Source organism: Psittacula echo, assembly GCF_963264785.1.
Source record: "Psittacula echo genome assembly, chromosome: 13".
Classification (NCBI taxonomy): Eukaryota; Metazoa; Chordata; class Aves; order Psittaciformes; family Psittacidae; genus Psittacula; species Psittacula echo.
The window spans coordinates 4,879,669-4,905,046 of record NC_137749.1 but is presented as its reverse complement, the minus strand read 5'-3'; the positions used below and the strand labels follow the sequence as shown (position 1 = coordinate 4,905,046).

Genomic DNA, 25,378 nt, shown 5'->3' with positions numbered 1-25,378 from the left:
TGACCTTAAAGATCAGTTTCTTTTATTTTAAATTAATATCAATAATACAGAATGGCTTCAGTCTCCTTGGAGATCCTAAAAAAAAAAAAGCTTGTACTTTATTTTTGTTTGAACTTGCTTGAAAACTGAACTGCTTTGAATCATAGCTGAAGGCTTAATGGAAGCTAGTGGTAAAGTAGGTGATTAAGTAAGACTTCTAAACCAACCCACTGCTAGTTAGTTACTTTTACATAGTTAAAAAAAATAAAGAGTAGTCTGACACTTCCTCAGTTAAATGCATCAACAAAAGGATCTAAGGTCAGTTTCTTCAGCTGAGTTCTCAGTTTGTGTAGCTTTTGTTGCATAGCTTTTGGGCACAGAAGGCCATTGCCACTTTCCCTTCAAGGTTCAGTTTTGCTGGTTTTGAGTTGCATGTTCATTTAAGCATAAGATATTCTCTTTTTAAAAAAAATCTAATTAATCTGAGGCTTCTGCTTTAGTTGCATCAATTTTAAGGATTACCTTCAAGGTAATTGGGTTTTTTTTAGTATATACCTAATTCTACTTTAATACAGGTTAGCACATTTACGTTGATATGTAATCGATTTTGTTCTTTTCATATTTATTTATTGCTTGCATTTAAGATAACTCTTAGGGTTTTTTCTGTTATTATGAAACATGTGACTGTCTTGTTGGAACACTGTCAGTTTCACTACAGAAGTGGCTTTTCTTTCTTCTAACAAAGTGGACACAGGACTTCAGAGTCCCATTGCCAGTCTGAATATTTATTGTATCGAAATGAACGTGGAACTTTGGTTATCAAACTGAGCCTTTCCCATCACGTTTTTGGGCATTAGAATTGTTTTCAATATTTGTAAGTAGAGTGTTGTATTGGCATTAGTTCAGAAAAATAATGGCTTTTATGGTTTTTGCTGACAAGACTAAAATACCACTCATGCCGTGTAGCCACTTTTTCTAACTTGAAAGTATGTCTTTAAAAGTCAGTTACCTGGTTTTAGTGTTTACTTAGGGTATGCAGAATTCGATACAAGCGTAATGGAACAATAATCTTGGTCTGTCTTGATACTTCTAAACCATGATTTTCTATCTTGCATAAGAGTGACTGGCTCCTTTTTCTGCAGTGCATCAGTTATGTTGCTCTTCTTGGTTTATTTTGAAATACTTTGCCATGGTTTAACAGCATTAACAGTAGAAGTCAATAATAAGTTTAATTTGATTTTTGCTGTCTTCCCTTGTATGTGGTCTACTTGAAGGATGCTGACTTGCAGCCTATATTATGTAGGCAGTATCTTTGAAAGCAATTCTGACTAGTTTGGTTTCTCCAAACGGAAGTGTTTGGAGATAATAAAGGAGTGGTAATATAATGTTTTACCTGAGTAGCTTTGTACCTTATCAGGTCTAGGTTTTCTTTAAGCTCTTTTAGGTACCTCTGCCCAATATTAATCAAGTATATTTACTAATATCTTTCCTCTTGCTATGAAAAGAGTGATATATGTGTATGCCCTTTTAATTTGCAGGCTCGTGATAGAGTAGAAAATGGAAAAACATAGATTTTTAAACAAAAAAAAACAACTCCAAAACACCAAAGAACCACAAACCCAAGTGATCGATTGTATGAAATGCAGCAGTGCCAGAGGCATTTGGTATTTCTCTTCTTTCTTACCACATTCAGCAAGGGCAAAAAATTCCTACGTCCTTGACTCCAATCACACAAATCAGTCTTTGTACAAACTGTTACAGAGGTTAAGGTTAGTGTGGTATTTGAAGCAAACAAAAAGGTGAATGGGAGAGGGAGGGAAACTGACAGGTTTGAAGTTTTGCTGAATATTTTAAAATAAGCAAGAATTTTACTTACTCAGCAGAATTCACTGTGCATTTTCCAAAGTAAGTGAAGATGGCTAAGCAATGTATGTAACCTTGTGTGGCAAACTGCTGAATATTTTTATATAGCCAAATGAGCTTATTACTCCCATTTTCAAATGCATGATCTCGAAATGCCTGGAAAACACTAAAGAGAGGTTAGGATGAATTCAGTTCTACCATCATCATTGTACCATTCATCAATTCATATTCTACCATCATTACCCACTTCTTGGGGTTTGCAGACTGTGAACCAGAAAGCATTTGTCTGGGTGCCTTGGAGAATTGCAATGACAACTGTAATGCAGAGCAAGAAAGCAATAGTACGTTTAGTGGCTGTTGCAACATGTCTGCATGCAGAGGGTGCTAAAAGTGTCCTCATATGCTCTAATGCTAGTTGAAGCTTTTGACAAAGCTGAATATGGACATGGCTTGGTGTCAGTCAAGGACTTCCTGCTCTTGGTGCAGACTCCTGTGAAAGTGCCAAGTCATGCTTAGCTTATGAAGATCTAAAGGTTCATATTTTGCTAACTCATATTTTTGCAGTTTGTCAACATGTCAGCCGTGCTGGAGTGACTACAACCACTCAGTGAAATAGGGTTCTCATCTCCAATGAGAGATACATGCCCACACTGTGTTAGTGGCTGAGGGCTTGGGTTTTTGAGATACTTGCAGTGGTTGAGATTTGCAGCCTTAAGGGAATGTGGCTGTCTGCTTCAGTTACTCTAGCTGTAGCTTTGGGTTGCCACAGGCCCCTTGGTCATCCTGGATAATCTCTAGAAAAGTATTTATCTGTCTTAACCTTGAGCTTCCATACACACGGAAACAGTTTAGTGCCAAAAACTGAATGCATCTGAAACACATAGATCAAGCAGCGCTTGTGTTTTGGGTCACGGAGTCAGTGCAATGCACAGTACAGTATCACAATGTTCTAAATGCAATATAAAAAATAGCCCCAAACCAGAACATGTTTATAAATCTTCCTGTACTGTCGGCTTGTTATCTCTGAACAGATGCTAAATATTATTAAGCTTGGTAGAAATTGTCTCATTCATGCAGACGGGAATCTTACTGTCAATTACTGATTCTTGCAAATGAGAAAGGATGCATGTATTCTACCATATTATTTGTTTGACAAGTGTAATTTAATTTTAATTGAATTTTGTATTCCATTAGTAAAACTCTGTTTCTACTATTCTGTGGCATATTTCTGAAAGTTCTAAGCCTAATAATAGATCTACAGAACCTAGCTATTAAATACGTCTCGTGACTGAAGCAGAAAAAAAGTTTAATTCTGTCAAACTGGAATATATCACTGGAAGCAAAACAGTGGGGACTATTTAATTGCATTAAATCAGTTCCTGACTTGTGTGCCATTAATGTTGACTTTGAGTGCTTTTAAAGATGTATCTTGGGGTGTATTCATTTAAATAATTGCACAATTTTGTTTACTAGATTTGAGTGGCACAATCAGCCATTCCTCAGACAGGTTTTCTATGGCTAAAAACAGTCTTAATGGCAGAAAAGCTCCCAAAGGATAGTAGTTTTTTTTCAGTGAATGTATTTCAGGATGTTTGCAGAAAAACTCGGATGTTGCAGTAATGCTAATGGCTGTCTCTTCTTTCAAAAGGAATTCATGTAGTTTTAGTTAACTTTTGCTTTAATGAAAATTAACTCAGAGTAAGGTTGTAAAATATGGGCCTTCCGAAACTTAGAAATCTTATAAAAAATCCTTTGCAAAAATCAAGTTCTACATCTTGTTTTCTCAGAGTACTCTTCATCTGCCCAGTCCTTATTCCTCATTTTCCGATGTGCAGTATTGCTTGCATTTGTGAAAAGAACCTTTTCACTCTGAATAGTTGATGTTGTTCAGTTCTAATGGAAAGCTCTTGCACCTTTCCTCGCGCCCCCCCCCCCCCCCCCCCCAACAAAAAAACCCCAAAACAACAGCCCCAACACCCACCCACCTCAGCACAGCTCAAGGTGCGTCTTGGAAGTGAGAATATGCAGTACGGTTGGAGTTACTATGGTGAGGAATCATTTGTGCTTCTGAGCTAACAGAATCGTGAACTGCCATATTAAATGAAAACCTATATAACTGATTTGTTTTTCTCAGCTTTTACACACATTTTTCTTTTCACAATGTCTGTCACTGCAGGTTATTTTGGCTCTCAGTGTTCCATAAAAAATATTTTTCTTTTGTAAAAAATAATAGTAAAAATCAATCATTGAAGTATGATATTCCTAACTTAAGTCATCTATCCTTTCAGTTTCCAGCAGCCTGGTTGACTATGTTTGATGCAGTGCTTATTCTGATCCTAATACCCTTAAAAGACAAATTGGTGGACCCCATTTTAAAGAGGAATGGCTTGCTTCCATCCTCACTGAAGAGGATTGCAGTTGGAATGTTCTTTGTAATGTGTTCTGCATTTGCTGCAGGTAAGAAAACAACTTTAGAGATCTACTTACATAGTTATTTTTTTCAGCTATTTGCAAGAAAAAAAACCTTTGTGAATCTTTAAGATTATTCAGAATTCTTTTTCATGGGATAGTTAAATGGAACTGCATGGATATATTTCTCACAATGAAAAAGATTTTACCCAAGGACTTACTAAACTGTTTTGAATGTTTGTGATAGAATTGGACCACTTTTCCTGCCTGAAGTAGACTTTGAGCATACCTTTTAAAACCAACTTGTTTGGTAAGGTTTTCACATATAGTGTTAGTTTCTGGTATGCTTGGTAGGAAAGAACTGTTTGGTTTCTGACCATATTTTCTCAACAAATCCTTAGCTTCATGATCAGTGCCTGAACAAAGTGTCCAGTGTTTATAAGGCTGTTAGTCATCTTAAATTAAACTTCATGGTATTATGGAAGTCCATGTTTTCTGATTCATTAAAAATCTATCTTTAAGTTGAAAATTTATTTAATCTGAAAAACAAATTAGTTCAGAAATAATTATGTTCCTTCATACAATCTGACTTCCGAGTATTAAAAAAGAGAAGTTTTACCTAAAATCCTTTCCCTGTATCTGAAATAATAAAGTTAGGTTATGGCTGAACAAGAGTTTCCTTACATTTTAGGTTTTTTTCTCCCTTACTTTAATATTCCCTAATGTTTAGGAATTACTGTAGTGTAAAATAGCTTAGCTATAGCATGAGAGGAAAAAGATGGCAACTCCGTTCAAACCATAAATCAGCTGCTTTTGAGATGATTTAAAGTTGTTAAGCACTGCTGATGTGGAACTGAGCAATGCTTCATAGAACCTATAGCCTTCACCTAGTATCACTGTAATGAACATATTGATAAAGCATTATAGCATTAAATAAATTAATTTCAGCACTTGTAATCTTCTATATTTTAGAGAGAGGGACATTTTATATGGCTATTAAGATTTCTCTCAATAAGAGAGATAATTATCTTATTAGGCCAAGGTCACTTTCTATGTAGGCAAGGAAAGTTCTTAAAGCAAAGTCATTTAAACTTTAAAATAAGAATGTTTCTCTTATTCCATATTACTTAGGACACTGCTACCAGCAAAAGAAGATGATGTAAAACAGTTAAATGTCAGCTCCTTAAATAGAACCTGCTGGCTCACATATAAGTGAATGCAAAACCAGCAGTATGTCTTTATTAGTACTGGGAAAGAAAAGCATCTGAAGCTATGATTGCTGATTTGGGGAATGTGTTCATATAGCAGAATTCTTCAAAATTTCAAATGCCACCTTGTTTTCTACTCACCTACAAATGTAACTCATACTTTTGTTGGTTTCATCCCCTCCTGACTCTTCCACATAGAATCTGAGAAGATGAATTCTTTGAGTGGTTACCTGCAGTCTGGTTGCAAAGTTTAACCTTTTCGAGTAACTTAACATCACTTCATCATAACAGGAGTTTAAGAGCTTGAGTTGTGACAAATTTGGGCCCTAGGAAACTCTTTTTATTTCTAGCAAGGTGGAATGCTTCTGTTGGTTTGTGTTTCATAAAATTTTTATAAGTGTATTTATAGAAGCCATATTTTCATATTCATAAAATAAAACATTACTTCCTACCATTTTTGCCTTGGAGAGAGAGATACTGATTAAAATCTTAAATGTATGAAGATGGTAATATCTGAACTTGCAATCTTGGAAGTATCTTAATTTGTTTATGCCATATTTCCATTTTAACTTATCTAACTGACATTAATTGTGGACACTACCTAGGCTGCCTATTAGGTTGTTTAGATTATTTTAAATATCTTCTAAACTGTGAGAATAAAACTGATTAGATTTAATGAACATCTGCCAGTGCTTCATGCATTTTATCGTAAATTCTAAGCAGCAGTATTTAAGGTTATTCAACTGGAAAATCTACTTCATTTATAGAGTTTAAACAATTACAGCAAGACCTTAAAATCCCTTTAACTACTAAAACCATAAGATTAAACTTGAAGTTTGTCTATCAAAGTGTGAGAAAGAATCAATAGATTCTGGATTCCGAAGTACTTGACTTTGAAGGTAATTTATGGCAAAGTTTGGTATTGCGAAGTTATGCTCATATGTGGCTAAATGCCTCCTAAATCTGCGTATGTTGTGAAGAGTATCAAGCACATTAAGGATCATTTTGAGATGCAGTGATTTTTGTGTTGAATGCATATGCACAGAATTACATCCAAGTTCTTAGCTGATTGCATTGCTTTGTTTACGTTTTAATTAAGTTCCACTCTAAAATGTTTGACAGCTCTATTAAAACCAAAACATAAAGAAAGCCAGCTTTACTTTAATTAAATCAGTTCTTCATAGTTCAGAGGGCACTGAGGTGGCTGAAGAACTAAAAGATACTTAAGATGTATAAGTGGTCACCTAAAAAGTGTGGAAGTCAGAGGAAAAAGTGGTGGCCTGGCACTAAGAGGTATTAAGTTCAGAACAGCCTTTACCTGAAAAACACTCTGTGTTAAGAAAACACTCCTTAAGGGCCTCAAGGTAATATTTAAACAAACTTGAGTCAGTCTAACATGTTTTCCCTGTACAACTCGTGTTTCAGAAGATCAGACTGTAGAGCTGTTGTGAGATTTCAAGTTGAATCGATTCTGAACTGCTATGAATGAACAAACACGAGTTATAAAAATGCAGCTTTCCGTCTTTTTCTAAGTACTGTAAGTCCCTTTTTAATGTGTGCTTCCTCAGTCTGGTTTTCAGAGCTCTGGCTCCAACTCCCCAAAATGATGAAATACAATGTTATCTTTAAGCAAACAATTTCTAGAACTTCTTGTTTAGTTATGGCCTCACCTATAGACTATACATGGGGGCTATAGGGAGCTTGCCTCATTCTTTCTTCAAAGCTTGGGTCTCTTGCCATGACCAGGGCTAATAAAGAAACTTCATGTCATGGTATGAGGTGTTTTTTGCAAGTATTAGCAATTTCCCTTGAAACACTGTCACTTAGCAGAGACAGTGACCTGGCTGGCCCCCTCAAGGTTTGTATGTCACAGATTTGAGAATAAACAGGAGAACAGATATTACGTTGTGTGTTAGAAAATGATTGTGCTTGTTTATATGAAAAGTGCTGTCAATAGGTTCAGCCAACATCCCACTAAATATCTATGTCATCCTTTGGCTGCTTCTAGGAAAGAAAAGCTTGAAGTGAGGAAGCAGATGTAATCACTTGTATATGGTATGATACCCATGAAGCAGTGTGTCTGTCATCTAAGCCTTGTACAGTGGTTTGGGTTTTTTTTTTTGGTAACAGGAGTGATATTTTGTGCCCCAAATTAGGTCAGATCTTGGCTCAAGTAGAAAGAGACCAAAACTGACAGGCACTAAATAGGACACCATGTGTGTAACATGTTCTGTAGGAAGTAGTGTCATTGACTCGGTGTTGCTCCTCTGAATTGGCAATGAATAAATCCACCTTATTTCCAAGGATATTGAAAGTTCTTTTATAGATGTTCTTTTTGGGTGAAGCAGGAAGTTTCTGTGCATTTTATATAACAGTGAGGCAGATCCCTTAATGTGGGCAACTTCAACAAAACCTCTACAGCATTATTTGATACTCACTTTCTACTCTAAACTGTTGTTAGCTAAAAATGGTTATATTTTACCATCTATAGTACCTATTTTTCATTTTGTATGAAGTACTTCCTATGCAAAGAATTGCTTGTAAATCAAGCTTTAATGAGCTTTTGGATCACTTGGGATGATAACTGTCATGGTCATATTCACAGAGGGTTTCCATAGTTCTACAGAACTAGTGTAGCTATTTAGATAAGTGAAATGGTTTCTAAATTATTAATACTATGGTGGCAGAAGCAATGGTTCAATACTGCAGAGCAGTAGTTTGTGAAAATGAGATTGCCTTTAAAAAACCCAACATAGTTCATATGAGAGAGCTCTCAGCTAATCCATCTGGAAAAGGGTTAAGTATTTGTATAATTATCGCTACTGAGTAAGAATGTAATCACTAATTCTGTGGCAGAAGAACTGTATGTTTTGGAAAATCAATAGCAAAAGTAGTCTGAAATGCTTTATGTTAGGAAATAAGGAAATACATATTCCTATTTTATAATTTGTAATTGCAATGCAGGACTGAATCCTCATTTAATTCTTAATATGAAGAAACAAGGTTTGCATCTTAGGTCATTCTTTTTCCCCCCCCCCCTTTCATGTAGGAATTCTGGAAGGCAACAGACTGAAAATTGTAAAGGTTAAAACAATTAATCAGACAATTGGAAATGTTACATACCATGCTGCAGATATGCCAATATGGTGGCAGATTCCTCAATATGTGCTGATTGGATTCAGTGAAATATTTGCAAGTATAGCAGGTAAGAGTCTTTGTGTGGTTTAAAGCTGCTTTCATATCTATCATAAATGATGGATTCTTAGAAAATAAATATTTCCTTCTCAAATCACTATAAATAAGCTCTAATGTTCCCAAATACAATATTATACAATATAACTTAATAGAAGTGTCAAAGCAAACTATTGTCTTTCACATTTGAAAATTGGCTTTTATGAGAGTATGTTATCAAGGCTGAATTTCAAGAAGAGCAACACTTACAATATTCATGTGTCATCCAGTTAGCACAAGATATTTGCAAACCCTAATAGAAAACAATATACTCTTTCAACATCGTATTTTAAAAAATAGTTTTAATGCAGTATTGTCTCCTCTGAATCTTCCTCTGTTACAAATAAAATTTGTGCTTTGTAATTTTTTTGGTTTAAAACTGAGCTCACCTTCAGAAAGACAATCAGTAAGTGGGAACACCTTTCTGAGGGGAAGAAGGAAGAAATAAGCCATCTTTAGAAAGGTTTATCACCAGCTTAAATTCATGTTACTTGACTTTTTACATCTCTGATTGAGTGTTACATAACTTCTATCTAAATTTTTTTGGTGAACATTAGTAATGAAGTAGCTATTTTTTATACAGTTTTATCTGCTTTATTTATAGATCAGTTTTTTTCTGGAGCTGTTTTAGTCCTTCAGTGTGATATTGGGCAACCTGAAACACTGTTCAAATCCTCCCTTTCTTGAACAAATGCAAGAAATATTTCTTAATACTGTTCTGTGTGATGCAGTGAACAGCTGTGTGATCATATTGATTTTTAAACGGAAAGTGAAGTGGGAGGAGAGGGTGAAGAGGACTATAAAATCTTATTTTCTGCTCTGTTTCATATACATGCAGGGCTCATTAGAGGAGGAAAGCACAGACAACATATCTGTTGTCACTGTGGTATGCCTAACACTGGTTTACTATAGTTAAACAAGTGAAAATCTACCGTGAATCTCTTAGCACAGTGTTTCTGTATCTAGTGCTTGGAAGCAATGCTTGGTTACCAGTAACAGAAACCTTCCATGATCATAGAAGTAGCTACTCTGATACTACTTAAAGAGAATTGCAGAGCTACCTGCATATATTGGAACTCTTCCAGAGTCTTGATTTAAAAATCATTTAGTATTTGCTTAACTATAGTTAATGTGTTGAAATACTGTTTGAGAGTATTGAACTTTGAAGATCATCAGTTCAAACTGGCGTTACATATAGCTCTTTTTCTTCGATTCCTTATGACAGAATTTCCTGGTTTCATTTCCCCTGCAGGAGGTTACTTTCATTCCTCACACTGGGCAAGCACAGTGGGTTAAAATGAGATTCTCTAATTCTGTAAGCTCTTGCTGGCGGTAGCCCCAGCTGTCACATGGCCCATTTGTTCCCCTCTTAGTGGAACAGAGAACCTCCACTCTGAGTTTCTGGTTACACATGTTCTACTGCCATCACAGTTGTTAGGAAATAAAACAAGGTGGTTGGATTGCTCAGCAAGTGAAAATGTGGGCTTGGTTTTTTTCCTATCTAAGGAAACAAAAAAAAGCTCTAAGCTTTTCTACCAGCTGTCCGGCCTGTGATTTCATGTGATGGGAAGAGTTATATCTATCACATATTAAACTCTACCTTAGTTATTTAGTATGTTGGAGGAATTGGGTTTTTGATATGGCTTTGCCTTGTGCATATTTGTAGTTTTGTGATGTGCATTCAAATGCATCACTAGTGTACCCTTCCCTTTCTGGTGAAGGGTAGGTTGATGTCTCCCACCAGGTTGGTTTTGGGAGTGTCCCATTTACAATGTGAATGCAGTTAGCTCTCTGCTTGCACATAGCATGTACCTGGAAACCAGCACCTCACACAAACTGCCTAATGATAGTAAACATAAGATTTGGACATAAGGTCTTACTGGATTGCACCAACTGAAATGCAGTTCACTTCTTGTACTGCAGTAGTCAGCATTGTAGATGAATGGGTAAGTGTCGAATGGCTGAAGGTCTGAGGTAAGAGTCTGATGTCTGATAAGGGTCTCTGGTTTCCACCACTCTCCACCTGCTGCCAGTGATGTATAGATAAGTCATTGAATTAATTTGCTTCAATAAACACCTATCATTAGTTCATTATCTTTAAAAGATAGATATCTTTAGATATATTTATCTTTAAAGATAAAGGGGAGAGTTCATGATCTTTAAAGCACATTATGACCCAAGGTGCTACACACTTTAGATTCTTCAATGGAAAGTATGCTTTAGCAGTGCAGTCAACAGGTATCCTTTAATAGAGGATATGTATTCTAGTTTCTCTGTCAGGCACTGTTACTAGTTCACAGGTGTTTGCAAGGAGAAAATAACAAACCTATCTGCAGGTTGTGGAAGGGTCAAGGACCTGATGCAGTCCCTGGTTGTTGAACCCCAAATAGAGGGTTGTTTTTTGATTTTTTTTCAGCTGCTTTAGTGGACTTCTTCATGAGAAGCCTTTAAGGCTCACACTATTCTAGGTGAACATTCTGCTGTTATGCAGTTACTGGGTCTGTACCAGGAGCTTTTTCACTTCAAAACCTGTTGGTCAATGATAGGAAATGCAGATGCTTCTCTTTTTCATTAAACCAGCCATTCTGTGCAGATCTTAATTGCTTTATTATTCTTTCATTTGATTTGTTTTACAAAGCTTTTTTATCTGCTTTCTGATTGTTATCTAAACTGAATTCTTAGTATCTTTAAGAATGCCTCTCAAGACCTAAGAGTATACTTTACCAAATTGATATTAAAAAGTTGATAAAGGTATGTATTGTGCTATGAAATTCAGCTTTAAAATAAGCAAAGTGTTAATGGTAACAAAACTATAGTAATTTGGAAATGTTTATTGTGAATAAAAAGGGACTAAATATCACTTGTTTACTGTAAGCCTAAGCATATTCTTATTAAGCCACATTAGTTACACTTGAGGTACCTTTAAAAAGATGACACACATTGCATTAATCTTTTGTATTATTCTGTCGATCCTCTTAAAGGATCCTTATTTAACTGGGAATTGTAATCGCACATGACAACACCAACTGGAGGGTTTCATTACAAAACTGCTTGTTTGAGGTAGCATGAAATTGTTATCAATGGCTGCCAGCAGGAAAAAATATCTCTGAAGGCAAAGAGAAGATTTTATGTTCCTTATGCCAGATTAAATATTAAGGTTGCTGGAAACATTATTCAGGCTTAGAAACATGCCTTATTTTGTTGCAAAAAGTGCATAGTGTTAAACCCATTTTGGTTTTGTTTTGTGTCTTAAGATCTTTTTCTAGCAGTAACACTTGCATCCAGTAGATGTGTGAAATAAGAGAAGAAATGGGCCAGATCCTTTTATGTGATACACTTGAGATAACTTGTACAGACTGTATAAAAAGCCTCATGACCAAAACATGACCGATCCTTTGGAGACTTGTGGCAGCTATGATAGCTTAACAGGAGGTTAAAAACCAAGCTACTGTATCTGGAAAGTATTATACTTGTTTTCTCTTTAAGTGAGATTAGCCTTGAAAAATCTGAATTGTTAGATTAGTGGCAAAGCCTAGAAAGAAAACTTCGAGTTTTTAATTCCCAAAATAAGTGTACTTTTGCCCTCCCCCATGTTCTGTTTGCAGATGTCTCTCCATCACTGAGGCGATTCTCTTGTTATGGTTTGAATTTACAGGAACCCACACAACCGAGTTGCATGAAGAATGTTTCAGTTCCCTTCTAGAATCAGAGATAGGTTGCTGTTGGCCCATGATAATGTGTTTTGCAAAAGAAAAGAGAAGCAGTGTGTTGGTTATCGGAGATTTCTCAGGTGTCAGTGCAGAATGTCAGATAAGTGAGAATATAGTTCTGTTTCTTTCAGAAGAACAAAGCTCCTCCCTCATAACAGGCACTATCTTGAAACGTCAAGCCTTTTCTTGAAAGGAAATGCTACTGTATTTCTATTAAACTCTGTCTGGAGTAGTAGAAGTCAAATACCAAGTAATGATGTAAATAAAGCATACCTTTATTATGCAAGACATAAGGTTTGTGCCATTTTCAGGTCTATAATGCTCTCTTTGGCAAGAAAAATGATTATGAGGTAGCATTAATTTTCAGTATGAAGCAGACTGTTTTGAAACAAGCATTTCACCTGTCAGAAAAGGCTCTGCAAAGAATGTGTATGATTGTCTCTTGAGAATAATCCCATTTGAGTTTTGACAGGAATATTATTCTAAGAAGGAGAGTTAATCATGGGCATTAGTCTTTGCAAGGCAGAGCCTAACCCAGTGTATTCTGTTGGTACTCAAATTCAGTAGCACAGATTTTCCACACTGATGTCACTGGTATGTTTTTCTTGGTTTTATTGGTTGAAATTTGAATAAGGACAATTTAATGTTGAAATCCCATATCTACACGTCTTAAAAAGAACAGGGTAGCAAGCAATGAGCTTGGAGAGTTCTAGATCAAAACTAAATTAAAACTAATTACTGCTTTTCCAGCTACGTTTAATTTCTGTCTGCACATTCAGAGATACAGACACTGAGTCTGTGAGAAATAAATGCTTGTGGTCAGTGCAAGAGTGACCCTTCAGTTCCTGAGTACTTTGTTCTCAGCAGGGAATGTTGTGTGCTTTGTAAATACTGCACATCATATAGGCAGTATAGAAACAAGTGAAACGGGGAACATGGAATTTGCCAGGTTAGAGTTAGTCTAATGAATTTGAGGATAATTTTGGACAGAAAAAAGAATATGTTGCCTCAGAAGATTTTTTGGTTTTACACATCTAATAATAAAATCAAAGTGAATGTCTTAAATGTTGTCTGTTTAATAGGTTGATACATTGATGACTTTTAACAGGGTTCATAAAACAATTAGAGGGAATTGACAGAGATTCACTACCTCTATTCCCTGTCTCCTGATATCTAAGGTTGGTTTTAGGTCTTTAAGGTACCACAAGTAGTATACAGCTGCAATTTCTGTGGCACTAAACGAGAACAAGCCACTAGTGTTTCTTAGATCTTCTAATAAGCATTTTTTATCTTTTAATACAGGTCTAGAATTTGCATATTCAGCTGCTCCCAAATCTATGCAGAGTGCCATCATGGGGCTGTTTTTTTTCTTCTCGGGGATTGGATCATTTGTTGGCTCTGGCTTGTTGGCACTAGTGTCTATTAAAGAAATTGGCTGGATGAGTAATCACACAGACTTTGGTAAGTTATTTTCAGTGAATTCATAGTCTATCAAGTAGGAGGCTTCCTTCACAAGCAGTTAAGCATCAAGCATGTGGAACTGTTGAGTCTTGGCGCAGTTCTTATTTAAAAAAAACATACATTTGTTTACTGTTTTGTTAAAGATAAAATTTCGTTTTACATACAAGTACGAAGTAATTGTGACTATGCCAAATGCCACATTGCCCTCATGAAAGCATGGGAAAGATGCATTAAGTATTTTGCCTCGCTAAGGCCTGTCAATTACCTGCTCAGCTGTTACTGTATTTCATCACTAGAAATTACTTAGAAACTTTTGTATTTTAGTAAAAAATACTTAATTTCTGTGTGGAAGGAGAATATATTTGGTATAAAGTACTGAAATTACTTTCTGCGGTTATGGGGAGTAAAATGTACCCATCTCTCTTAGTGATTATTCAGCCTCCTAGTTTCAAGAGACCTCATCAAAATTACCATGAGGTCATTCTGTCTGCTAGCTATTTATAGTCTTAAAGTCCAATCTGCTTTGTATTGCCAGTTAAAGTTAAAAATAAATATTGGCACCAGGAGGTGGCACCTTGGGAATTCCAGAAAAATCCCATCATCACTGGGCTAATTACTTCCAACAGGAGGAGTGTAAAAAGCTCTTAAAATGTATGCTAGACCTATTCTATATACAGCGCTTAAAAGCGCAGCCTAAGCTTACTTTAAATTTGGTATGAAAGAATTTGCCATTTAAACAGGATTTGCATGCTACTGCAAAGTAATGTTGTCTGGAACAGTACATATGCCTCAAATTGCCATCTTTTGTTTGTAAGTTACTCTTTAAAAAAATCTGCAAAAGGTGACAGGTAGCCTTAACTTTATGGAAGTGTCCTCACCAAATGAAAAATAAATCTCATAGAGACTTTTTTTTTTCCCAAATTCCCAGTCAATCCCAAAATCAGAGGAGCATCTTCTTCTGCAATTCTGTGTAGAGATAATTCAGTTAATAAGGGCTCAATAGGAGGATAGAATTTCATACAAATTAATAAGTGTGATATTTGTTGTTGCTTTTTTAGCCTCTTGCCTTTGTTTTCTGAAGCAACCTAAGAGAAGACAGTACCAAATTTTTTCTCTGTAAGATATTTAGGTTGTGGTAAATATATCCAGATTTGGCTAGAACTGGAAGATGTTACCTTTCATGACTTGCTGGTCATCTGTTTTGAATAAGCTCACTGGATTGTCCTTTGGACAGCTGTCAGAACTGGGTATTTCTACCTTTCGTAGTGCAAAGACTCAGCATACAATCGAGCCCTCTCAGCAGCTGTATTCATCTGGCTCAAGACTGAAGAACTCAGTGGGTGATTTTGATCTGTAGTATCTGTAGTAGCTACTGGTTTAACTGTTAATCACTAATTTTTCATTTGGTAGAGCATTATTGAAAGCTATCAAATTCACACAGTTTATATACTGGGCATGATGTGCTGTGGTATGGAATACCCCTTTGGCTAGTTTGGTCAGGTGTTCTGTCTCTGCTTCCTCCCCGCTTCCTGTGCCCGTCCTCACTGGCAGAGCATGAGACTGAAAAAGTCCTTGATCAGAATAAACATTACTTAGTAACAACTAAAAGCATGGGTGTGTTATCAGCATCGTTCTCAAGCTAAAGTCAAAAACACAGCACTGCACCAGCTACTAAGAAGGAGAATAACTGCTGCAGCTGAACCCAGGACACTTTAGATGCTGTAAAATACCTACAGTCACATGCACCAAGTTTCTGCTTTTTATGCTAACTTGTGATACCATATGAGGTAACTGCCTGCCTCACCTCTGCTGAGAAAGTTCACTCTCTGCTGGCACTGCTGTGTTGGTTGCTGCCATTGAAATGACTGTTATTTCTCTGACAAAAACTGAGATTTCATGGGCTTAATATCCCATCTTGTAAAGGATAATTACTACTCTTTAAACACGGCTGCTATTGAGATGGAGATTCACATGTATATTGTATTTTAAATGTCAAGGAAAGACTGTTTTCTGCATTTTATTGTAAGTTCATTTAATTGGATCTTAAGTTTCAGTAATTAAAGTAATTTAATCTTAACAGTTATAAGCATGCTGCATGAACAGCTCGTTAAGATCAATGTATACTTCACTGTTTTTACTCTAACCTTTTTGATAATCATAATGGTCCAATTGGCTGTGGCTTATGTGGCATGTTGGAAATGAGCCACAATACATTGCTCTTGGAAGTACAGCAATAGTTAGTGCATATTGCTTAACAGAGGAATAATATTTGAGCAATGAGCTTTCTTAATTTAACATTATTTAATCTGGTACAAATCACTGTAACAACTTTGAGGGAGTGTCAAAGGTGAATTGAACCAAAAAAAAAGCCATGTGTATTTTCATGAATTCTAAACTCTGTCCTAAAAGAAGGCTTAGACAACATCTCAGTAATTGCTTTCTTTATATCTACAGAATTGCCAAACTTTTTTCCCTTTAAAACATTCAACTTTTTGTTCTTATTTTGACTTAGCAGAGAAGGGAAGTATAGGCCTCCAGATGCAGAAGGACCATATAGTAGTGGTGAAAAGGGTGCTGGAGGAGACTCTAGTATACATAGTACAAAAAAAGAAATCATACATTTACCTGTTTCAGTTATGCTGTAAAACAGAAGGGACTTCCTTTTTTGCCATTAAAGCCTTGTCACTGCACTGTTTTCTCCAGGCTCCTTAAAAGCACATCTAGAAAAGATGGTAAAGGCTTTACATTACTCATCTCTGTCACCGTGATTTTGCTTCCATCTTGGATCCAGAGCTTTTTTTACAGCAATTTTTTTTCTAGTCCATTTGGCCACAGCACAGGGATGTTTTCTTTTTTTCTGCATTTGAAATCTGGCATCTTCTCAAAAATTGACAAGTGATCTTTATTGCTTACCATTATGAAGTAAATCATATATGAAAATACACGTTGAGGTTTATCTGAAGTCAAGGCATTGCAAGTTTGCAGCATAAGAAACCAGACTTTAAAAAAAAATGGCAGAGGGGGAAGAAAGGAAGATTATTAACTTATTAGCCCTTAAAATTGTTGACTTTCATGAAGCATACCCACTGTTACATGTATATAGTCTTTGTTTGCACAAAGGTCTTACAGTGGTAGGACAAGCTTCCAGCAATTTATTGTAAGAAATACTGCAGTAAGAGCATATCAGCATCTTCAGGGACATTGCCTGGTTTGAGGCATTGAAGCACAAACGAAAGCAATCCCTGTACTGTGCACGTCTTCCTCTGAAGTTCCATCTTTTGCTCTGGGTAATTAAAAATTAAACTGTGCTGTCAGATGGAGATGTGATTTGGTTTTGTTTTGCCAAAGTCTTCACTAGTTAAGCTTGAAGGGATTGACATTTTAATTTGTATAATCTGTATCAATCTTTTTCTTTCTAGGTAATATTAATGGCTGCCAATTAAACTATTACTTCTTTCTGCTGGCTGCTATCCAAGGAGCAACTCTCTTGCTTTTCCTTATTGTTTCTGTGAAATATGATCATCAAAAATCAAAGATTAATGAAGTGGCTGCCAATGGGAGGATCTGATATCTGTTACAGAGCAGACTATTACAGAAGCTCATAGTGAAGTGGCAGTGCACCCTGCGTCTGCAATACCCTGGTTTTCTCCAGTGAGACTCTTACTAGACTTGCATGTTACAAGAGTTCTCTCCCTTGCCCCCCTCTCATGTAACATCAGTAAGTGCCTTATGTTGGCGGGGCTGGTTTCTTGCACTACCACTATGATGTGGCAGAGAACAAACACAGATCTCAGAAGTGTATTTACTCTAGCCTAGGCATTCAAGTTGCTCTTTGTTAATCGTGAGATTACTAAACTCCTGGAAGCCAGGACACTTACAATGGAAATTGAATAGAAGGACTCGTGATATGAATTGTTCCTGACTGAAAAACTCTGCTTAGTGAAGAACAGTGGATCTAGAGGAACACTCAACAGTCTCAAGCCTACATTGAAGACACAAGAATGAAAGCATTTTAATAAACCTCAAGTAGTGGTTACAAGAATAAATTTTCAATCCTGAGAGTCATTTTTGGAGGAGAAACAGGGACAAATTAAATTGCAGATTAGTTCAGATTAAAAAGAAATTAAGTTTTATAATTGACCTTTCACTGGCACTGTCTCAAGGATTTAAGTCCAAACTTGCAGCCGAAAGTATCCAATACTGAAGCCTGAATTATATGCCACAGTAGCTTGTCATATAACTGGCTGTGACTTTTAGTGCACAATGAAGCACTTGTTTGGACTGAAGTGGTTTTACTTCAGGAGCACTTTTATTTTTTGGATCTGCAGTAGATGTATTAGGATAATATGGAAACAAACATCTTTTGAAAAACCCCTGTTCAATCTAATGCTGTTATTTCCCTAAGGAATATATAAATATTTGCAGAAGAAAACTGAGATTGAATTCTCAGAAGATGAATACACAATAACAATTTAGAAGCCTTTCAGCCAGTTCTTCAGTCTTGTGTCTTACTTCTAGCTAACATGCTACAGGGTTTGTATCTTTCAGCAACACATTCCTATAGCGGAGCAAATGGTTTTTATGTTCAGCCTCTTGAATTTTAATGATTCTAACAATTGTACTTAAGATTGTGTGCAGATGGTATGGAAGATGCAGGGAATTATGCAGAAAGAAAATAAAAACTCAACTTTTTATTAATGTGTTGAATTTTTATCATTTCCTTTGTCTGCATTTACATTGTTAAAATATCTTGGTTTTGTACATGGACATCTTTTTAATGAGTTTACAAAATAAAATGAAGTTCCATGCTGTGACTTTTGACCCTTTGTTTCTAGGTGGATAAAATTATATTATTTACTTCTTTAGCCTTTATTTCCTAAATATATAGTGGAATGTCATTAGATTTCTAAGTGTACACTGTCATCCTATTAGTTTTGTCAGATAACTTAGCTGAATGCAAGCTGTCCTGTCTTTACCAAGGTAAATCAGTGTAGATGCTATTTAGCTATTGCATTTTTTTTTTTTTTCAGTTATTTCAGTTTCAAATCATACTATATAAAAAGAAGTAAGTAAGTAGTATCTCATATGAGGAAAAGCTGATTTCCTTTTCTAACTTTAAGAGCTCCATCTGCTATATTTCTGGAATATCCCATTTATAACCAGCTAAAAATATTAAGATTGTATAAGCTGCATAAGGAACATACAGGGACTAAATAATTTCTATGTATGCTTTTTCAGTCAGGCACTTATGATAGAGGGATGAAGCTGTAGTGTTTCATGTTTATTTAATTCACTTCTAAGGCGTATATAATCACAGGAGGGAACTGGGTTGTGTCCATGAAGTTATTCTGCTAGTTGTATGAAGATCTTGCTTTTAAAAGTGTCCTTGCCTTAGAAGGAAGGAACCTCCAGGAGTAATATTGCTTCTGGTGTTAGAAGTTACCACCTCTGGTCCCTGTTTACTTATCCCTATTGCAGTAACTGAACTTAATTCATTGCATTATTTTTTCCCCCCCAAGATTTAACATTTTTCAGCAAAATTAATAGATTTTCCATCTGAGATGGGTCTGCCAATTATAGTTAAAACTGAGTTTAATGAAGAATGGAGAGTAATCTGCACATGACTATAAGAAATGAGGTGTCTAATAGTAGCCATGGCAGTCTGTGCAGGCAAACTTTAGTGAAACTGTTAAAGGAAAAAGATAACTAATACTATGTTAGTCCACTCAACATTTGGGCAAGTATCTTTTACCCTGTTACAAGTCAGTAACAGTCAAGAGTTTGAGATGCAGATTCATTTCTGAGGAAGGAGAGAATTTGTAGACCAATGCTCAGTGCTGCTGGAGGAATAATGCACATACCTGAGAGCATGGCACTTGCTGGCCTTCCAGAGCAAGGATGTAACTGCAGTGAAAGAACAGAGAGGAGAACTAAGGTCAGAAGCTACACAACAGTAAGTATGTAAATAAACACCTTGCTCCAAGTAGCACGAAGTTCAGAATAGCAATAAACAGTACTTTCAGTCAAGATTGCCTAGTGACAGTTCATATAATCGGGCTGTTGGCTGTTTTTTCATGTCATATACACAGCATGGTTTAATAGTCTTATCCATATTGGAATTAACTTTTCCATTACAGTATTCACAACATAGGTTTTGTTCTGTAAGTCAGTGGAAAGAAGAGTTGTCAAAACCTAGTTACATAGTAATTGGATCCACTTACAGTGGTTTGCAAATGACTTGTGATCTCTAACCTACAGTCTGTTGGACGTAAAAGATCATAAAGAGGGATGAAAAACGTTACACTTTTACAAGAATGGAACTGGGAATTAATTACAATCCATCCCACTAAGTTCAGTCTCCCAGTGGTTGTAGTAATGCTTGAAAAAGGAGGTAAAATAACCTAGCATATTGAGGAATCACCAGAACAGAAGAAACTAGAAAGTTTAAGTGGCTACTTTATATCCTGAATGATGAAAACTTGCTTTTGTTTCCATTCTTTGACTCTATACTCCCTTATATGTTGGGGGTTTTTTAATCCTTCTTAAGCATGCTTTCTTTATCAGGACATTCTCCTACAGTAAGTTCAAAATACATAACATTAATGGATGCCCTTTAGTGGAAGGAATGTCTGTGGGTAGCTGAGCTGTGACTGCACTTTCCATAGACAGTCCTGAGCTAGCTAGACACAGACAAAGAGCTACAGCACAGGTTGGTACAGATGATCCTTGGCTGGCTTTGCAGCTGCAGAGCAGATAACAGTACATATTATCAGCGTCCAAACAGCAGTCTTAGGTCTAGTCTATGCAAACTGCAGGCACTTTGAGACTGCAGGGTAGACACTTCAATACTGTACTCCTTTGGTGCACAGCTACCGTATTTGACTGGTAAGATTTCTCATCCCCCATACTAAGAAGCATTAGTCAGCAATGAGATTTAGTGATACAACAGAGTCCATAGATCACTTTTGGGAGGGAATAGAACACTTTAATGAACAAGGAAAAGCAAGGTAAATATTGCTTAGGCTTTTGAAGATAGAACTTCAAACAGAGAACATGTTTCTGAAAGCTGTGAGATAGACATAACTATTTCTCCACATCTAATGCTGTACATCACAATCTCTTCCTACCTATCCCCTAACCTTTTCAAGAATAGTTTTCTCTTGGCTCTGAACTTTCAGGAGACACCAAGGTCTATCTGCTGTAGCTGTGGAAACCAGTCAATACCATGTATCAACACAAAATGACTAGCATATTTAAATAGTGATAACTATTAACATGATCATAATGACAAGTGACTACTGCTAGGCAAAGATGCTGTAAACTGCTAGTCTGCAAACTAAACATCTGTGAAGAGCAGTGCTCTCCTCAGAGGATGAAGGGGCTTGAGGGAGAAGATACTAAGGGCTGCTGTATAGCCCCAGGTTTTAGGCAAATTGCTCTGCCACCACTGCAATAATTAAAATGTGGGGAAGGATCGCCATTAATTAATTTCACATTTTAGAACTTAGTTAAAGTGATCCAGAATTAAAGCACAACTTCCTAATGCTGTCTAGCAAAGCAGTACCCTGCACAGGAAAATCTGGATTAAGGACATAAAGTGAAATAATTAAAATGACACGTTGGCAGACGTTGAAGCGAGCTTTCCTCCTGCTTGTAGCTAGGCAGAGGATAATGGAATTGCAGTAATTCTGGAGCCAAGGAACAGGAGTGAGATCCTAGCAACTCCTGTGAAGAGAAACTTTACATTTAAATTCTTTGTTTTTCCTTTGAAGGATGTCCCAAGCATTTGATGAGCTCTATCCCCTCAATTCCTGACACTGTGACCTCTGGAGAGAAGGGTGGTAGTCAGAAAATGGAAAGCAGTCGGTCAAAATATGGTGTCAAGCATCCTTCATGGCCTGTTGCAACAGAACTGATACTTCCCTTTCTGGCTTTGTCCATACATTTGGGAGAGGTGCTTTTTTCTGCCACATTAGAAAATTACCTGAAGGAGGGGGATGGCTGCGGAGCACTGTCTTGGCTATTGTATTTGGAGGCTTAAAAAGTAAAGCTGTGCTAATAACACATTTCTATTAGTGAAGTTATATTTACTTCTTTTAAATGACTATTCCAGTGTAACATTATGTCAGTGAAGCTCCTTGACAGCTTGATGACTCAGTATGCTTTCACAATAACAAATACACCCCACATTGAGCTCTTGGCTGGATAAATGCAAATGTCCTCATTGACTTCAGCAAATCCCAGTATTGCTGTTATGTGAAGCATCAGGAATTTTTCTGCTTGTTTCTGAAGACATTATTGATGATAACCTCCTGTCAGCTCATTACAATTAAAAGAAATGTGGGTTTTGGTAAGAGTCCCAAAATTTCCTAGGGTTTTAATGCAGAATTTAGTACTGTATCAGAAGTCACTGATGGAAGGAATTCAATTCACTTACTTTACAAAAATCACTGATGTGGATTCCTGCTGCCTCTGCCCATCAGCTGGCACTGACCTTGGAAGCAGTACAGTGTTAGGTCAGTTTATGACTAGAGGTGGTAGCCTGGGTTTGAGACTAGAGCTCCTGGGATAAGGCAGGGAGGGCGCCATTCCCCTTCTCTTCCAAGTAATTAGAGATTTCTGTGATTGGACAAGTGATCCTCTGTGGGGGCTCCATTTGTAGGGTTAGTTGGAACAAGACCTGAGGATTGCCATTTAGGCTCACTCAGACAAATGCTCTTCATTTGTATGGCATCTTGTGCAAATATGTTTTGAGACATCTGTCCTGAAGCGTAAAAGCCTGAAGAAAGTATTTCAAAAGGTTGCATTTCTGAAGGCCTGAAACCCTGCAGACTAGTCTGGATGAAATAAGCTGCTTGTGTATTTCATCTGTTTTGCATAGAAAAGAAGCTTCTAGATGCTGCAACCTCCAGTTTAAGAGTTGATAAATTTAATCTTGATTTGTCTAGAACCGAGTTCAAAACAACCCAAATGTTTCTATGTAAAAGCCCGAAGAACTAAAGGGAAGCAGATGATTACTGTCAAACAGCAGACATTCCACCTCAAAGGCATAACTCTGAAACACGAACCAGGTGTTCCTCTGCTTGTAAATACAGCACAAGGACTGTAAGAGGTAAATTACTTAAAATGGCAGAAAAAAGGTTGAATAAAAGCAGCAGAAGCGATCTCAGCTGTAACCCGAGATTTTACAACATCATACTTAATTAAAAGGTGAGTGGCTTTAAAATTAATGAGTATTACTGCATCTTGTAAGTTCGTCGCTGTTTGTTGCTACATTAAAATCCTTTGGAGATACTTCCACAGGGCTGCACTGCGAAAGGTGCACAAATGACTGGCCATGCTTTGGTTTAGTTTAAATTGGTGCTACCAGATAATACAGGTAATGTTTGGGCTTTTTTTTCCTCCCTACAGTTACAATGAGGTATAACCCTGCAGTGGTCATGTTACACTGTTATACCTGCCTTCTCTTCCTGCTGTAGATAACACAACTCCTTGTTATGGTAATTATTTGTGTAGAGTCTGGGCAACGCAGATCATAAAAATAACTTCTATTCCAATATAGAACCTTAGCTTTGTGAGTTAAGTAGTGATGGGAATCAGGGGCCACTGGGTTATACCTCTGCTCTGTCCCATCCTTCAAAGGTCAAACTACAATGACAAATTACTTAGGAGGTTGTTTGGATATGATGATGCAGAGGTTCTCTGTGACAATTAGCAGTAGATCTGAGCACGGTGCTCAAATCTTAAATCAATGCCTGAAAACCTAGTCTAAATCAGACTAGAAGTAAGAAGTAGAGAGAGTAGTCCTAAAAGATGGAGTAGGAGCTTGTGCTGGGGATTGCCTACAATGGCCAATATCTAGGAGCACATCTAGAGGATTAGTCTGGCAGTAGCTGTTTTACGTGAACTCCTCCTATTGATACTTACTCTGTATGGACTACCAGTTTTACAAGTTTTAAACTGGATTAATTTAAATGAGAAAAGCATTTTAGTACGAAGGAGAGAAGGAGAGCTTAGAGAGCTACCTCTGTCAACCCCGTGATCACCTACTGAGGCCCTGCTAATTGCATTTTAATCTCCCAATTGTGAAGCAATGTAACTGAACACAAACTTTCCCCTTGCACTGCAAGTATTCTTTTCACTGTATCCAATCACACAGAGGGCAGGCTGAGAGCCCTCCTGTAACTACTGACAAGAGCTCAACAGACAGGTAGTAACCTTGTTTGTGCTGCAATTCAGTCTTGTTTCTGAGCTGAAAGGGTCAATGTAGAGAATGATTACACCAGAAAATAAGCAAACCCATGAATTTTAAAGCACTTCTGCAGTCTAGGGAAACTAAACAGCTGCTGGAAGTCTAGAGAAGAACTCAAGTTCTGTTTCAATAGACTTGAATCGTGGTAGTTTAACCTTTACAGCTCTCCCCTCTTTGCTGTCTTCAGCCCACACTTCACTTGGGTAGTGGTCTAATATCATTTGCAGCTACTAACGTAGCCCAGGAACAGCGGAGGGCAGTAGGCAAAGCCTGTCAGTGATGCTACTGCAGATTTTAAGAGTCTAATATTTTCCGAACTTATATTATGCATGTCCACAATGCTCATCATCGCTAAATTCCAACTCATCAAATCCGATGATCTCTGATGTTATGAAATCATTCTACGTGATCCAAAACTGTCCCAAATCAATATAAAAGCATGAAGTCCTATGACAATTTAGAATAGCTTCACAAAGCACTCGTATTGCTGAAACACTTCACATATTTGTATAAGGATGTCAAGCTGGAATGTGGTCAAAAAGCCTTTTGAAGTGAAAGCAGAAGACATCAAAACACACTCCAAAGCCTGAGAAAAGCACTTGGAATAGCTTGAAAAAATAATTTCACCTCATCTTCAACTTGAAGCTTTCTGAAGCAGAAGCCTGGTGTTGATACAGTTAAAGCAAGACATTTATCCCTTATGGATGTGAGATCAGGTCCTGATCCTGCAAACAAGTGTTTGCTTAATTTTTACAGGAGGGGTACTTGTGACCCCAAAGCCCATGTTTGGAGCTTCCTAGAGGCTGCCACCTCCATCAGTTCTTTCAACAAGCCTCAGATGTCAGTGGGAGTTCATGCTCACAGTCAGTGTTATCTGACCAACACAGTGAACCCAACTGAGCAGGGAAGAAGTACTGCTCTCAAACACCAACCAATGCAGTCCAGTATCTCCTTCTGCTGTACTAGAAGGAGACAGGACATAAACCGAAGATTCTACATGGTGTTAACTCTTACAAATGTCCACACTCAAGACAGCAGCTGGCTGTCAATGGAGGCTACTCTTAGCTATCACTGGAATATGCGGTCTTAACTATGTATGCCCATGCACATAGTGTGCCTGCCTGCACGTACACCAGAGACCTTCTAAGACACTTCACATGGTTTGTCAGCAGTTAATATTTGCTGAATCCAGCAGCCTGATTTTCATGGTTTTGGAAGAGGTGGCTGATTTGGGGTTCAAATTGCACATACGAGTAAGACTTGAC

The 25,378-nt window shown here is 37.0% G+C and overlaps 1 protein-coding gene across 2 annotated transcripts in view; it reads left to right on the top strand.

The window, feature by feature from the left end:
- SLC15A4 (solute carrier family 15 member 4) overlaps positions 1-18,675 on the top strand; it is a 30,282-nt gene extending 11,607 nt beyond the window's left edge. The window contains exons 5-8 of one of the 2 annotated variants that reach the window (XM_080628467.1): positions 4,131-4,299; positions 8,509-8,664; positions 13,703-13,861; positions 17,281-18,675. In XM_080628467.1, the coding sequence (XP_080484593.1) occupies positions 4,131-4,299; positions 8,509-8,664; positions 13,703-13,861; positions 17,281-17,429 (633 nt within the window). In that variant the 3' untranslated portion in view covers positions 17,430-18,675. The remainder of the gene's footprint in view (positions 1-4,130; positions 4,300-8,508; positions 8,665-13,702; positions 13,862-17,280) is intronic. The other variant, XM_080628468.1, reaches the window with a different exon arrangement.
- The last annotated feature ends 6,703 nt before the right edge of the window (positions 18,676-25,378 follow it).